Source organism: Aotus nancymaae, unplaced genomic scaffold, assembly GCF_030222135.1.
Source record: "Aotus nancymaae isolate 86718 unplaced genomic scaffold, 86718_ANA_hifiasm-v0.15.2.pri h1tg000009l, whole genome shotgun sequence".
NCBI lineage: Eukaryota > Metazoa > Chordata > Mammalia > Primates > Aotidae > Aotus > Aotus nancymaae.
Window position 1 is genome coordinate 11,226,239 of NW_026988420.1, and position 17,079 is coordinate 11,243,317.

Below are 17,079 nucleotides of genomic sequence, written 5' to 3' on the forward strand. Positions count from 1 at the left end.
ATTACTTTATTGTGTGCTTTATTTCTATTATTACATTGTAATATATAATGAAATAATTATATAACTCACCATAATACAGAATCAGTGGGAGACTGGATGGTCCCATCTGAGGGGAATGGGAGACAGTGACAGATCATCAGACGTTAGATTCTCATAAGAAGCAGGCAACCTAGGTCTCTTGCATACACAGTTCACGGTGGGGTTCGTGCTCCTATGAGAATCTAATGCTCCAGCTGATTTGACAGGAGGCGGAGCTCAGGTGGTAATGTGAGTAGTGGGGAGTGCCTGTAAATACAGATGAAGTTTCACTTGCTGGCCTGATGGTCACCTCCTGCTGTGCAGATCAGTACCAGTCTGGTCTGTGGCCTGATTTCCATATCAATGTATCTTGACCTGTTTCCCATCTTGGGAATTCATGCCATTGACCTTCCCATCTATCCACCATACTGCTCTGTGATTTTTTTTAATATCTAGGAGGGCTCATCCCCTCTGGGCTCTTTTTTGTTGAGAAATACTTTACTGTTTTCACATTATTTTACCATGTGATCTTTAGAATCAACTTGTGTAATAACGCCAACAAATTTTTTTAAATTCTAGAACTATATTTATAAATTTGTTTAAATTGTATTAAATTATATAATTGAGAAATTGTTACCTTTTAAAATTTTGCCTTCTTTAACAGGATGGAATATGTTTTTCAATTAGGTTAAATTTTTTTCTGTATTACTTAGTAGCATTTTAAAGTTTTCTTCATATAAATTTTTCATATTCCTTAAGATTTGCTGGGGATTTTGCCCTTTTGCTTTGATCGTAAATAATTTCCATTTTGCTGGTGTGTGTAAAATATATAAAATATCCCTTAATAAGTCTGTTTAAAAATGAATATTGTATTCTACTAAATGCCTTTTACACATCCTTGGAGATAATCTTATACCTTTTCACTTTGGTCTATTTATAAGGTGAATTGTTTTGATAGTGTAAGATCCTCTAGGTGGTCATAAAAAAGGATGAGTTCATGTCCTTTGCAGGGACATGGATGAAGCTGGAAACCATCATTGGCAGCAAACTAACACAGGAACAGAAAACCAAACACCACGTGTTCTCACTCATAAGTGGGAGTCAAACAATGAGAACACATGGACAAAGGGAGGGGAACATCACACACTGGGGCCTGTCGGGGGTGGGGGGCAAGAGGAAGGAAAGCATTAGGAGAGATACCTAATGTAGATGACGGGTTGATGGGTGTAGCAAACCACCATGGCACATGTGTATCTATGTAAGAAAGCTGCATGTTCTGCATATGAATCCCAGAACTTAAAGTATATATATCTTTGTATTCCTTGAATAAACTCCACTCCTTCGGGGTATGTTAATCTTTTTACATGCTGCTCATTCCTGTTTGCTGTTTTTTATTTTTATTTTTTATTTTGAGACAGAGTCTTACTCTTGTCACCCAGGCTTGAGTGCAGTGGCGCGATCTCAGCTCACTGCAACCTCCGCCTCCCAGGTTCAAGTGATTCTCATGCCTTAGCCTCCCAAATAGCTGGGACTACAGGCACACGCCACCACACCCGGCTAATTTTTTTGAGTTTTAATAGAGACGGGAGTGGGGGGTTTCACCATGTTGGTCAGGCTGGTCTCAAAGTCCTGATCTCAGGTGATCCACTCACATCGTCCTTCCAAAGTGCAGGGATCACAGGTGTGAGCCCCTGTGCCTGGTTCTGTTTGCTGTTTTTTAAACTAAGGGTTTACATCAATATTTAGAAGGGATATGAATCTCCCTTCTAAATATTGTGCACCTTCTTTTTTAAATATGCAATATAGTATCAATATTATATCTTACTTTTTAAACAAGAATTGGAAAACCTCCCTTTGTTTTATATGGATTGGAGTAGTTTAAATATAATCAGAATTATTCCTTAAAAGTTTTTTAGAATTCTCCCTCTGAAGCCATCTAGTCCTGGTTTTGCTTACTTGTGTATTTATTTATTGGAGGGAAGGTGGCCCTTTAATGTCTATTTCATCTGTGATATTGACATATTTATATTTTCTGTGTTCTCCTTCCTTGGCTAAGGTGTGGTTCCTTAAATATATGTTACGTATTATTTACTGAAAATCTTCAGTTACTGTTTGAGTCCCTCCTGCTACAGGGTGAGGTTGTCTATTATTGTTGAGTTGTTTTCAAGAGTGGTGGTTCTTTCCTTATATTTTATGTTTTGTGGAATTTGACAGTCATGTCTCCCATTCATTTCAATATGAAGATATTAAAGACTATTTAGATATGAAGATATTAAGGACTATTGCATAATTTTATCATTGGGATGGTAATACTGTAGATCATACCGTATGGTTACACTGCTCTGTGGACTGATTGCTGTCTTTGATACATTTGGCCAGTGGTGTCATTTTACTGCTGACTGTGCTTCATAGTGTCGGTTCTTAATAGACACAGTTTATCTCAGTCTTATATATTATAGGCTCTCAGTAATTCTAGTGAATAAAATACTTGGTTATTGTCTGTTATGTGTTCATTTATAAAGGATGTAAAAGACATGTTCCTACAAAAATTAGCTAGGCATGGTAGTGCTAGTCCCAGCTACTCGGGAGGCTGAGGTGGGAGGATCACCTGAGCCCGGGAGGTTGAGATTGCAGTGAGCTGGAATCATGCCACTGCAGATTGGTACAGGCAGCAGAGTGAGATCCTGTCTCAAAAAAACAGAAGCAAAATTGAATTAATAATTTTGGTAAATATTTGTATTCAGATATATTCGAGGATAGCATTTTACATACTTGTCTGGTAGAATGAGTTGGAAGTAATTTTTAGATACACTGAAAATTCTTTAGAGAGCGAAATGGTTTTGGCAGTATTTTTACTTTTCCAAATCCCACGTGTCCCAGAATTTGGCAAAGAAGTAGAAATCGCAATGCTGTAGTAACAAAGGTGCAAAAAAATGATAATGTTGGTCAAAATGTATAACGTTAAGAAAAACAGTGTTCGTGGTTAATAAAAGTGTATTGATTTTGTTCAAATTTTATTGAGAAAATATTCTCTCCTTTTCTCACAGATTTATCTAAAAACAGACTGGTGGAAGTTCCGATGGAATTGTGCCATTTTGTATCACTGGAAATTCTTAATCTGTATCACAACTGTATCAGAGTCATTCCTGAGGCCATCGTTAATCTGCAGATGCTGACTTACCTGAACTTGAGGTAGGTTAAACATAAAAGTTGCAATCAAATTCAATGGAAGAAATAAAAAGGTATTATGCTTTCGTTTCTATCAGGTTTTTTCCCTCTCTGCAATCCTTGATTTTTCTTTGATGTAGATCACACAAAGGTCTTTTAGGAAATAACTTTTCTAATAAATTTGTAACGTTGTTAATATTGTTCTTGGTGCTAGACTTCCCCGAATGGCAATATGACAAAGGTTTTTTTAAAAAATGATTAAATCATTTATTCTCTTTGTCTAATTGGTATTTGTAAGTAAGTTTGTAGTTATGTTGTCTTCAAGCATTCATGTAGATTTTGGAGGAGGAAGTATTAAGGAAGTGAAAAAGGGTTTGGTTGTCGGGACAAACTGGGAGCAAAAAAAAAAAAATAGACAAAGCTTGAGTGATCTTGGCAATTATTGGTAGCATTGGGTTTTGCTAGCTAGTACTAACTGAGCCCATTCACTTTAAGCCTTCTTAAGAAAGTTAAGGAGGAGCACTGAAGAACTCTAGCCAGATACAAAGTTTGCCGTCTATCTCTCCATCCTACAACTTAGGTCAGTGTTTGCTGAGCATGGTTTAGTAATGCGCTTTGATTGATTATGCATAACATGGTATAACGCAGTAATGCTCCTGAGTGGCTCTGAAGTTAAGAAAATCAGTTATTTTAAAGCCTTGGTTTTAGACTTTGCAGCTGGATGCTCTGGTCAAATTGTAAATCCTTTCCCCACATCGGGATGTTAGGGGAGAGAGGCAAGCTATTTTATCAAATCTGTCTTTAACGTGAAAACGAGATCCCCCAATTGCAAGCCTGAATGTAGCCTTTACTCATGTCAGTTGCGTCATGTTGGTGTGCAAAGGGTAGCAAGGCTTGTGTGGAGTGACAGATATACCCAACGTCACAGTTCAGAAAGTTCAATGAACCAGGTATAATGTCAGTGGTTTTTCAGTTCTGATTTAGTTGGCTACTGTTTTCCTTGCAGTCAAAAATGAATTTCCAGCTGGGCATGGTGTCTCACACCTGTAGTCCCAGCACTTTGGGAGGCCGAGGCAGGAGGATCGCCTGAGGTCAGGAGTTTGAGATCAGCCTGGCCAACATGGTGGAACCCTGTCTCTACTAAAAGTACAAAAATTAGCAGGGCTTGGTGGTGGGCGCCCATAATCCCAGCTACTTATGAGGCTGAGGCAGGAGAATTGCTTGAACCTAGGAGGTGGAGATTGCTGAGATTGTGCCATTGCACTCCAGTCCAGCCTGGGCAACAAGAGCGAACCTCTGTCTCAAAAAAAAAAAAAGAGTTTCCATTGCATTTCTGTAGAAGTGCATTTATTTTTTAGCAGGGTTGAAAAAATCCTATCAGGTGTTTAAGTAGCCATAACTTCTAGTTGGTAAACAAGGTGTAGGTTACTGTTAGGATCGTCTGGAGGCTCATATGTCTAATCTTCACTTGTGCAGATTTATCTGACCATTTTGAATTTTCTTGCTGTTTCTGACATAGCAGAGTGTTAATAACCTTGGAACTGCCTGGTACAGCAAGCATAGGTATCTATAGAACTTGGGTCAGTATCTCCCTAAGACATCTGTACTCTAATTCCAACATATATGGGGGAAAGCATGTGGAGTTGATCTGTTTACTTACCTACTCCCATGCTGCTGTGACGTTTTCATTCCTGGTGGTTCTGGATGCAGTAAGTCTATGTGTTTAACTTTGCGTTGTTATATTTAGTCCATGTTCATTGAGAAACTTGTGGGTATAGAGGATATTTTACTTTTACAACGATAGGGATGCTAATAACACTAGATAATGTAATCTTAAAATGCGTATTATATTTTTGGAACATTAGTAGAATGGTTTTGGTGTGATGATTTTCATGTTGCACCTATTGCTGTCTTCAGATGAGTAGGAAGAATATATTGGAGTATGGATCTGAGGATGCTTTAAGGAAAAACAGGGAAGTCATTGAAACTGATGGTGGCTGAAGAGGACCATGTGGTATGTTATAAACAGGGTTTTGTGATGAATTTTTGGTAATGGAAAGGAAAAACAATATAGAAAGAGACTGTTAAGCATCTTATTGTTTTCAGTCTGTAATTTTTAGTTTCATGGTTGCATCAGTTTTCACCCATTTACATGGGTCATTCTGTTTTTGTTCTGTTTTTCTTTGCTCACTTCTCCAACTTTTAATATTGCCATGTTTGAGACCTATTTCCCTATATTGAATCATATGCCCTTTGAAGGAATTTGACAAATAGAGAAAATTTGAGAAAAAGCTTACCTCTCAGAAGTATTATATAAAGATAAAAGAAAAATGTGTGGCTATCCTCTAAACTTTTTGAAAGCCAGATACTGTATATACATATATAATTATTTTCCAAACCTCCTATATAATTTACTACATGGGTATAAATATATAACATAAAATAGTAGGTCAGGCATGGTGGCTCATGCCTGTAGTCCCAGCACTTTGGGAGGCCAAGGCAGGCAGATTTCATGAGCCCAGGAGTTTGAGACCAGCCTGGGCAACATGTTGAAACCTTGTCTCTACTAAAAAAAAAAAATACAAAAATTAGTCAGGCGTGGTGATGTGTGCCCGTAGTCCCAGCTACTTGGGAGGCTGAGGTGGGAGGCTCTGATAGGTTGAAGCTGCAGTGAGCCGTGATTGTGCTACTCCATTCCAGCCTGGGCAACAGAATGAGACCCTGTCTCTAAATAAATAAGAATAGTAATGAGAGTAATCTTTAATCAGGAAGCTGGTCCTCTTGTATTATTCAATTACAAGGCCTTTAATTCCTATTTGATCACTGGATATAGTTGAAACATGTCTTCTAGGTATTAGACACTTGGAATTGAGATATTTATCAGTTTAGGTGTGATTTGATGTAGAATGCAATATAGCTTTTGCCTAAAAGATTTATTAGTATCTGTGAAACAGTGACTGTCACATTTATTTACTTCCAAATATGTAATTGTATCTAAAAAATGTCAGTTCCATCTAATGAAATTGTTTTGAAGTCTTCTAAGATGTTGAGTAGTATCATCCACATGATAGTGTTGCCTGTGTGAGTTCTTCCTGTCCACAAACTACCACCTCACTTCTAGCCATCCTCAAGCCTTGTAATCAGGAGGAACTCAGAATATCGTGCCCGTGTGTGATCATGACATGATGTCTGCTCCACAACAACCAGAGTTAGCCACTGTGACTTTTTCACATCTTTTCTTTTCCTCCTGGATATTATTAACAAAATAAAATATATATTCTGTTGGATATGGCGAAGGGATATAATGGACTTCATTGACTTTTGGCCTTTGGGGAGAGACTGCCAATTCCCTCACTTGAAAAGGACATAGAGACTGAGGATGCTGCAAACACACTGCTATGTAGAAGGGCTAATCCAGCATTTTTTCTGCAATAGTTATAAATGGGATAGTATGCCAAAGAAAAAACTGTTATATCTAAGATAGATGTATATAATCAATGCAGGACATTATCATTAATTTTGGTGTATGCGGAAGTCAGTGTGAATTTCCTTCAAATTATATCACAAGGCTACTGTACTCAAAACAGCATGGTACTGGTACCAAAACAGAGATATAGAGCAATGAAACAGAACAGAGGCCCAGAAAGAATGCCACACACTACAACCATCTGATCTTTGACAAACTTGACAAAAACAAGCAATGGGGAAAGGATTCCCTATTTAATAAATAGTGTTGGGAAAACTGGCTAGCCATGTGTAGAAAGCTGAAACTGGATCCCTTTCTTACATCTTATACAAAAATTAAATCTAGTTGGATTAAAAATTTAAACATGAGGACTAACACCATAAAAACCCTAGAAGAAAACCTAGACAATACCATTAAGGACATAGGCATGGGCAAGGACTTCATGACTAAAACACCAAAAGCAATGGCAACAAAAGCCAAAATAGACAAATGGGATCTAATTAAATTTAAGAGCTTCTACACAGCAAAAGAAACTATCATTAGAGTTAACTGACAACCAGCAGAACGGGAAAAAATTTTTGCAATCTACCCATCTGACAAAGGGCTAATATCCAGAATCTACAGAGAACTTAAACAAATTTACAAGAAAAAAAAACAATTCCATCAAAAAGTAGGTGAAGGATATGAATAGACACTTTTCAAAAGAAGACATTTATGCAACCAACAAACATATGACAAAAAGCTCATCATCACTGGTCATTAGAGAAATGCAAATCAAAGCCGCATTGAGATACCACCTTACACCAGTTAGAATGGCGGTCTTAAAAAATCAGGAGACAACAGATGCTGGAAAGGATGTGGAGAAAGAGGAATGCTTTTACACTGTTGATGGGAGTGTAAGTCAGTTCAACCATTGTAGAAGACAGTGTGGTGATTCCTCAAGGATCTAGAAATAGAAATTCCATTTGACCCAGCAATCCCATTAGTGGGTATTTACCCAAAGGATTATAAATCATTCTATTATAAAGACAGATGCACACATATGTTTATTGCAGCACTGTTCACAATAGCAAAGACTTGGAACCAACCTAAATGTTCATCAAGGATAGACTGGATAATGAAAATGTGGCACATATGCACCATGGAATACTATGTAGCCATAAAAAAGGATGAGTTCATGTCCTTTGCAGGGACATAGATGAAGCTGGAAACCATCATTCTCAGCAAACTGACACAAGAGCAGAAAACCAAACACCAAATGTTCTCACTCATAAGTAGGTGTTGAACAACGAGAGCACACAGACACAGGGAGGGGAACATCATACACTGGGGCCTGGGGGTTGGGAGGCTGGGGAGGAATAGGAGGGTGTGGAGGGATTGGGGAGGGATAGCATTAGGAGAATTAACAAATGTAGATGACAGGGCGATGGCAGCACACCATCACCATGGCATGTGTATACCTATGTAGCAAACCTACACTATCTGTACATGTACCCCAGGACTTAAAGTATAGTAAATAAATTTGTTTAAAAGGGAGGGGTCAGGGAAAGAGGTCAAAGAGGACAGGCTGTTTTAAATTCCAAGAGACTTAAGAAACACAACTAAATGCAATATGTGTGGATCTTGTTTAGGTCCTGATTTGAATAAGTCAACAGTAACATCACATTCTTGAGATATTTGGAGGAATTTGAATATTGCACCAAGTCATTATAGTGAATTTCTTTCGATGTGATTGTAATCCTATGGTTAGCTAAGACAGTGTCCACATTCCTAAGTGATATATCCTGGACTCTGTATGATGAAAGGACATGAGATCTGGGATTTGAAAAGGCAAATAATTGGGCAGAATTGGGGGTTGAGGGATTGAAGAAGCAAGGTAGACAAAGTTCTAATGTATGTATTGGGTATATGGAGTTCAATACATTATTACACAACACTCTACTATTATTATACCACAGTTATTAATACGGTTATTGTTATAGTCATATTACTTTTGTGTATGTCTGAAAGTTTTCATAATAAAAATATGTTAAAATAAAATAAAATGAAAAGAAACTGTAAGTTACTTTTGAGCCCACACATAGGGTAGACTATATCAAATATAGTATGATCTGAAAGAGTTTTAACATAGGCAAGTTCACCTGATTTTATAAATAAATACCCTAAAATGCATTATTTTCTGTAGCACTTAGAAATTTTCTTCCTTCCTTCCCTTCCTTCTTTTCTTCTTTTCTTTCTTTCTTTTCTTTTTTCTCTTTCTTTCTTTCTTTCTTTCTTTCTTTCTTTCTTTCTTTTTCCTTCCTTCCTTCCTTCCTTCCTTCCTTCCTTCCTTCCTTCCTTCCTTCCTTCCTTCCTTCCTTCTTTCCTTCTCTCCTTTCTTTTTCTCCCTTCCTTCCTTCCTTTCCTTCCTTTCTTTCCTTTCTTTCCTTTCTTGACTCATTCATTGACACCCCAGGCTGGTGTGCAGTCTCGGCTCACTGCAGCCTCCACCTCCTGGGTTCAAGCAATTCTCTGCCTCAGCCTCCCAAGTAACTAGGATTACAGGCGCCCTCCACCACACCCAGCTAACTTTTGTGTTTTTAGTAGAGACGGGTTTCACCATGTTGGCCAGGCTGGTCTTGAACTCCTGACCTCATGATCCACCCGCCTTGGCCTCCCAACTCTTATTTCTATTAACTGAAAAGAAAGACTTGTTACATAAAATAGTGAAAGAAGCTGCTTTTCAAATTTTCACAGATTTTTGTCTTTCTGTACTTAAAATCAACATGATCTCACTCTATTTAGATTTTTTCTCGTCTCAATAAATTACATGTAGAAATTACTAATTTCATATATTCCATAATAGAAGAGATGTCATATAAAGCTACTTTGAATTCATGGGAAACATTCAAAATTGATGACACCCTTTGGAGTATATTGTTTATTTCAGCTGAGTAAACAGCAATAAATATTTGATGGTGATGGTGATGATAATGATGATGACAATGATGATGGTGGTGGTGGTGGTGATATGTCGCTGCCTAACCAGCTTCTTGGCTGATATGTTGTCTTTAAATGTCAAAAGGCTGCGTGGTGCCAACAACTTCTAGTCCTAAACTAAAGTTAAATTTAATTAGCACATAAAAAAAAATCCTCACTGTGAAGTACAGTCAAAAATACTCACATATTTTTCACATGATAGAAATGTTGTATTTGTGGAAAATACTAATTTATTGCTGTTTGTGTAGCCTGTGTTTGAAGAATCTAGACTTTTAATCTTTGCCTCTTCGTGTTCACAACAAAAGGTTATGTTAGTTTAGAATATATGCCACTGTGTCTTTTCCTGTTATAAAGTGTCTTAATCCAAGAAATGAGGCCAAGAGCAATAAAAGGGATTAAGCAAGACTTGTTCCTATAGAGGAACCAACACTTTGAACCTGAGTTACACAGGAAAGCCTCACAAAGTTTAAAATCTATTTTAAGATGCTGGAGGGGTTGTTGTTGATGAGCCTCATGAAGAAAATGTACCTTAGGAAAACAAAATAACCCAGACTAGCAAAACTCTTGGCAATAGTAGGAGTGTTGTGAATCTAAGAATAGGGACCTTGGTTAAAAGCCTCATCTCAGGGGTAGCAGCTGCCAAGAAATGAAAGTTCTATATAGTATTTGATCATATTGCTTCCAGAACTCTTGGTGAGTGCTTTTTACTTTTCTAGGGTGAAATACACCCAGCCAGGCCTGGTTTATTCATTAGAAGCCCCAACCTCTCCCAGCCTGCTAGGAGTGGGTTCTGAAGCATTGCCTTTAAAGAACAGGGCAGTCTCTTGAACAAAATGTTATCACACCATAAAAGGAATCTGTTTTGGCAGCGTTCTCTGCAGCCTGGCATTCTTTTTGGCTGCTGAACAATGTGCAGAAAGAGCCAGCTTCCTGATGGTCCTATAACCTGTATCCCCACATTCCTTTGGGAGTCGCTCTGAGAAGTCATCTTGGATTGGGACAAGCATCTTGCATGCTAGGGTTGCCTTAGAAAGCACAGGCTTTATATTTTTTTTGTTGTGAACTAAAAATTAAACTTAACTACATTTCTTTTTACTTGTAGAAAGAAATATCTTCTGTCCTTGCACTGACAGTTCTGAAGAAAGTTGCAGGATAGTGTTTCTTCTCTCTAAAAAATGAAAAACTTGATGGTGGCTTCTTAAACTGGAAAGGAGGAAGAGTTTTGTTCAATTCAATACAAATGTGTATCCCACATTCTTTCGTGAGGATCTTACCTAATTCAAAGGGAAAATGAGAATACTTTAGCGTATATATTAATGTTTATATTTTTGAGCTGGTCTTTGGTAGCTAGGTTGGGTTTTGGGAAACAACAGATCAGCAGAAAGACACCAAACACACTGTAAACTGAACTGGAATTTGAAAGGGAACTGACTTGAAATTTGAAAGTATTTTTCACAGGATAGCAGAGTTGAAAGAGGCCGTTGGAGTCATCCAGTGCACAAGCCCTTCAGAGCCCTTCAGAGTTTAAGCTTTGCCTTTCCTAGTGCTCACCGGGCATCTGTTTTCAAGGCACAACCTGTAGCTAGTGGTTCCTAAAATTATTCATGTGTGTATAAATTATCATGCCTGTAAAACTATGTCTGCTGGCATCGGTAGCCAACAGGCTTTGTTAAGTGTGAATGAGTTAATGATTGGCTATTTCTTATCAGATTCCATTCCTTTTAGGATAGGCCATACTTGGCATAACTTCCGAAGAGGATTTTTCCATTATTATATATCACCTGATCATAGCTGTTGTTTCAGATCAGTGTGTATACTGAAAAAAAGAACAGAGAGACGCAAAAGGGATATTATGACTTCGGTAGCTAGAGTACTGTCAGAATGCGTTGGTTTTGTTTTCAGTTCTACTTCTGATCTTTATTGATAGAGTTGTTAATATCTTTGTGCTGCAGGTTAGTGCTCTGGAACTGAGGTAAATACCCACTCCTAATTCAGTTGCCTAGCTTTTTGTTTATAGTATTGTCAAACTTTATTCTGCAAGCCCCAAATGAACAAGTTCCAAATTGCATTTATTTTTTCTAATGAGACAGATAAAAGCACTGTGAAACGCTGCCATTTCATCAATAATCAACTTACTATATATCCTCTAAGAACACTGTACTTTGCCAAGTTCTATAACAAGTGCTGTAGAGAAGACAGAAATTTTTTTTTAAAAAAGAAAATATATATATGAAAGGTATGGAGTTTGGGGATCGTCACCACCACCGGTTTTTCTTTTTCTTCTTTTTTTTGAGACAGGGTCTTGCTCTGTCTCAAAGGCTGGAGTGTAATGGTGTGATCACAGCTTACTGCAGCCTCGACCTCCCTGGGCTCAGGTGACCCTTCCATGTCAGTCTCACTAGTAACTGGAACTATAGATGGTGCACCATTATGCCCAGCTAAGTTTTTTTTTTTTTTTTTTTTTTTTTTTTTTTTTTTTTTGTGTGTGTGTGTGTGTGTGTGTGTGTGTGTGTGTGTGTGTGTTTAGAGATGGAGTTTTGCCATGTTGCTCAGGCTGGTTTCAAACTGCTAGGCTCAGGTGATCTGCCCACCTTGGCCTCCCAAAGTGTTAGAATTACAGATGTAAGCCACCACACCCAGCCACCACTACTTCTTAAGAGCTAAATAGGATTTAGGATTTAACCATCACACCATCAGATCTGAGTCCTTCAACAACTCTTTAGATAGGAAATCGGAAAGTGATTTATCCCTAGGCTACACTATTTCATAATTAATAGAAATGGAATCTAATTAAACTAAAGAGCTTCTGCTCAGCAAAAGAAACTATCATCAGAGTGAACAGGCAACCTACAGAATGGAAGAAAATTTTTGCAATCTATTCATCTGACAAAGGGCTAATATCCAGAATCTACAAGGAACTTAAACAAATTTACAAGAAAAAAACAACCCCATCAAAAAGTAGGCAAAGGATATGAACAGAAACTTCTCAAAAGAAGATTTTTATGCATCTAGCAGACATATGAAAAAATGCTCATTATCACTGGTCATTAGAGAAATGCAAATCAAAACCACAATGAGATACCACCTCACGCAGTTAGGATCATTAAAAAGTCAGGAAAAACAGATGCTGGAGAGGATGTGGAGAAATAGGAACACTTTTACACTGTTGGTGGGAGTGTAAATCAGTTCAACCATTGTGAAAGACAGTGTGACGATTCCTCAAGGATCTAGAACTAGAAATACCATTTGACCCAGCAATCACATTATTGGGTTTATACCCAAAGGATTATAAATCACTCTACTACAAAGACACATGCACACATATGTTTATTGCGGTACTGTTCACAATAGCAAAGACTTGGAACCAACCCAAATGCCCATCAATGATAGACTGGATAAAGAAAATGTGGCACATATACACTATGGAATACTATGTGGCCATAAAAAAGGATGAGTTCGTGTCCTTTGCTGGGACATGAATGAGACTAGAAACCATCATTCTCAGCAAACTAACACAAGAACAGAAAGCCAAACACCTCATGTTCTCATTCATAAATGGGAGCTGAAAAATGAGAACACATGGACAAAGGAAGGGGAACATCACACACCGGGGCCTGTTGGGGGAAGGAGGGTGGGAGCTGGGGGGAGGGAAAGCATTAAGAGAAATACCTAATGTAGATGACAGGTTGATGGGTGCAGAAAACCACCATGGCACATGTACCTGTGTAACAAACCTGCACATTTGGCACATGTACCCCAGAATTTAAAGTACAATAAAAAAATTTAGATATATATGTACTTTAGAATCAGAAAAACAAAAACAAACAAAAAACCAAAAAACAAACAAAAAGAAATGAGCGGGATATATTTGTCTGACATTTTATGGTTCACTAAGCACTTTCACCTTTGTTATCTTGTGGAATATAATCTCTATTGCATTCCATGCCCCTGAGGACAGTTTCATAATTGTGAAAATAGTTGTTAGGGATTTTCCAAGGGAGCAACGTAAGTATTTAAACAAGGAAAGCCTTTGTATTTTTTAAATTTCTACTGCAGCTATAATTGGTTCCCATTTTAATTCTAATACTGTAAAATTGTGCATTTTTTTTCCTTTATCCACTTTTATGGAAGATGGTGTGTTTTAATTACTTTTTTTTAATCTTAGCTTTTGATTTTGGATATTTTGCTCATTGGTTTCTAGCAATTTTTCTTTTCTGACAGGAGAATTTAAGGTCACAATTTCCCTGTGCATAGTACTTTAGCTGACTTCTAAAAGTTTTGATATGCAGTGTTTTTTAATCACTCCCAGTCTTCTAGTTTCCTGTATTATTTCTGTGGCTTTTGAGTATTAAATTTCTTTTTTATTTTCATTTTTGGTGGGGGGCAGGGTCTTGCTCTGTCACCCAGGCTGGAGTGCAGTGGTACGATCACGGCTCACCACAGCCTTGACTTCCAAGGCTTAAGCGATCCTACCACCTTAGCCTCCCCAGTAGCTGGGACTACAGGCATGAACCACCATGCTGAGCTAATTTGTAAATTTTTTATAGAGGTGGAGTCACACTCTGTGGCCTAGGCTGGTCTCAAACTCCTGGACACCAGTCATGCACCCACCTCAGACTCCCAAAGTGCTTGGATTACAGGCGTGTGCCACCATACCTGGCCTAAATATTTATAGAAGAGTTTTTTTTTTTGAGACAGAGTTTTGCTCTTGTTACCCAGGCTGGCGTGCAATGGCTCGATCTCGGCCTCACAGCAACCTCCATCTCCTGGGTTCAAGCAATTCCTGCCTCAGCCTCCCGAGTAGCTGTGACTACAGGCGTGTGCCACCACACCCAGCTAATTTTTGTATTTTTAGTAGAGACGGGGTTTCACCATGTTGACCAGGATGGTCTCGATCTCTAGACCTCGTGATCCACCCGCCTTGGCCTCCCAAAGTGCTGGGATTATAGGTGTGAGCCACTGCTCCTGGCCTAAGAGTTTTTAAAGGTATCTTTTAAAGTTTACATTTAATTTAATTATATCATGTTGGAGAATATTTTCTGTTTGAAATAGATTCATTAGATTGGTTTGCTATGCATAGTTAATTTTGTAAATATTCTACATATCCTTGAAAACTAAGTGTGGTATTCAGGGTTGTAGTAAGTACAGCAAATTTAACTTTTTAATTTGGAGCTTCACATTTCCTCCATCGTAACACATTTTGCATCTGCAGATCTGCAGGCAGAGATAACCTGGAAATGTAAATTAGACGAGGTACCTGCTACTCTTTGTTCCTGTTGCAAAATTGTTCACAATTTTTTTCTGCTATTCCTAATACTTCAGATTTATTTATTTATTTATTTATTTATTTATTTATTTATTTATTTATTTATTTATTTAGCTCTGTCGCCCAGTCTGGAGTGCATGGTGCAATCTTGGCTCACTGCAGCCTCTGCCTCCTTCAAGCGATTCTCCTGCCTCAACCTCCTCAGTAACTGGGATTACAGGCGTGCACTACCACGCTTGGCTAATTTTTGTGTTTTTAGTCGAGACAGGGTTTCACCATGTTGTTCAGGCTGGTCTTGAACTCCTGACCCCAAGTGACCTGCCCACCTCAGCCTCCCAGAGTGCTGGGATTACAGGCGTGAGCCATTGCAGCCAGCCCAAATACTTCAGATCTGTATCACCACATACAAGAATTGTATACCTTTGTGCACTATTTGAACAGGTCTATAGGTGGCAAAAAGCAAAAAGAACGAAAAACAAACTCAGCAGTGATATTCAGTGAGGAAGGTGAAATGTTTCCTTTCAGATAGTATGTCCTAAGCACTGGGGAAGCTTGTTTGTGTGTGGGTGGCTGTCGGGGATGCGACTGAAGCAGTAACTAATGTTCTTTGAGGGCAGTTCATTTACTTTTGTTCAATCAGTAATTTGAAGGGGTGATCTTCAGGGAATTTAGGTAAACTGTTTTGAGTGGTGGCCGCTTAAGTAAATCAGTTCCAGAACCAGACCCTTGTGACCTTGGTACCGGGAGGAGAGAACAGCCTGGGATTTTCAGCAGAGGCAACCTTTGAACATTTGACCACAGTGCCAAAAATCTGCAAGCAGTTATTTACAGAATTCTTAGGACCAGCCTAGAGTCCTTTCATTCCACCTTGCATGATAAGATCTGTAAAGGAAACATCACTTTCTTTATTCCTTAGGAATCACTAATTTTTTTTTAACTCAGAGCTTTAGAGTCCCAGAAGGAAATATCAGCCGCCACCACACTTTTAAAATACATGATCAATGTTCACGTAGGATGTAGATGGTATCAGCTTAGAGAGAAGTTGGCTAGTCTTGTTAGACATAAAGTCTTAGGATTTACACACATTTCGTATTTTCTCAGAGCTTATAGCAGGTTCTTGGACAGAGCAGGAACTCAGCAGGTGTAGAAAATAGTTGACTTCTTTTCAGCATTTGACACAATAACACCTTCCTTACTTGGCTTTGGTCATGTGCTTTTCTGGTCATTTTTCTACTTCTTCCTGTTTCTTCTCTGTTACCATATCTGGATATTCTTTCTCTTCCTGAAGCTTGGTGCTAGAATTCCCCAAAGCTTTGGTCTTAAATCTTCTCTCCAAGACCTCATGCCTCTTGTGTCTCAAATACGTTCTTTTTCTTTTAAAGACAAAGTCTCACTCTGTTGCACAGGCTGGAGTACAGTGGCACAATCTCTTACTGCAAACTCCGCCTCCCAGGTTCAAGGGATTCTTCTGCCTCAGCTTCCCAAATAGCTGGGAATACAGCCACCCGCCACCACATCAAGCTAATTTTTGTATTTTTGGTAGAGATGGGATTTCACCATACTGGCTAGGCTGGTCTCAAACTCCTGACTTTGTGATCCGCCCGCCTCGGCCTCCCAAAGTGCTGTGTTTACAGGCGTGAGCCACCACTCCTGGCCCTCAAATATATTCTTTGTCTGTTTGACTCAGTTGAGCACTAGCCCTCATTTCCCTGGTTGCCTGACATTCAATTCCTCTTAGATGTCCTAGTTACTCCTCAAATTCCGGCATGTGTGAGAGTAAGCCCATTTTCTTCTTTTCCAAATTGGCAATCCTTGTTTCTGTTCATGATCTTGCTGCTTTTCTCCAGCACCCCAGGTCAGAATCTCAGAAATTATCTTTGACCCTTTCCTCCATTCATTTTTACATAAATTGATCATTAACTCCTAGTGCAGTATCTTATTGCCTCCTGCCTAGAATTCTGTGCCCTCCTCCCACTGTTTTCCCGGCTTACCTATACTTTTTATTCCAGAGGAAATGAGAAAAGGCTGCGCTGTGTAGAGGGGAGACCACAGACTTTGATCTAAGTCCTAACCCACCGGGTTTCAGACCTGAGCACAAAGCCACTCACTAGCCAGGCAGCTTAGAATGAGTGATTTAAATTCTCCGGATGCCAGTTTTTGTGTCTGAAAAGTGGGGGGTATT

The 17,079-nt window shown here is 38.7% G+C and overlaps 1 protein-coding gene across 4 annotated transcripts in view; it reads left to right on the forward strand.

The window, feature by feature from the left end:
- The window catches only part of LRCH1 (leucine rich repeats and calponin homology domain containing 1), a 212,739-nt gene that overhangs the window by 99,448 nt on the left and 96,212 nt on the right, over positions 1-17,079 (forward strand). For all 4 annotated transcript variants that reach the window (XM_012465166.2, XM_012465163.2, XM_012465165.2 and 1 more), the window contains exon 2: positions 3,066-3,210. In XM_012465166.2, the coding sequence (XP_012320589.2) occupies positions 3,066-3,210 (145 nt within the window). The remainder of the gene's footprint in view (positions 1-3,065; positions 3,211-17,079) is intronic.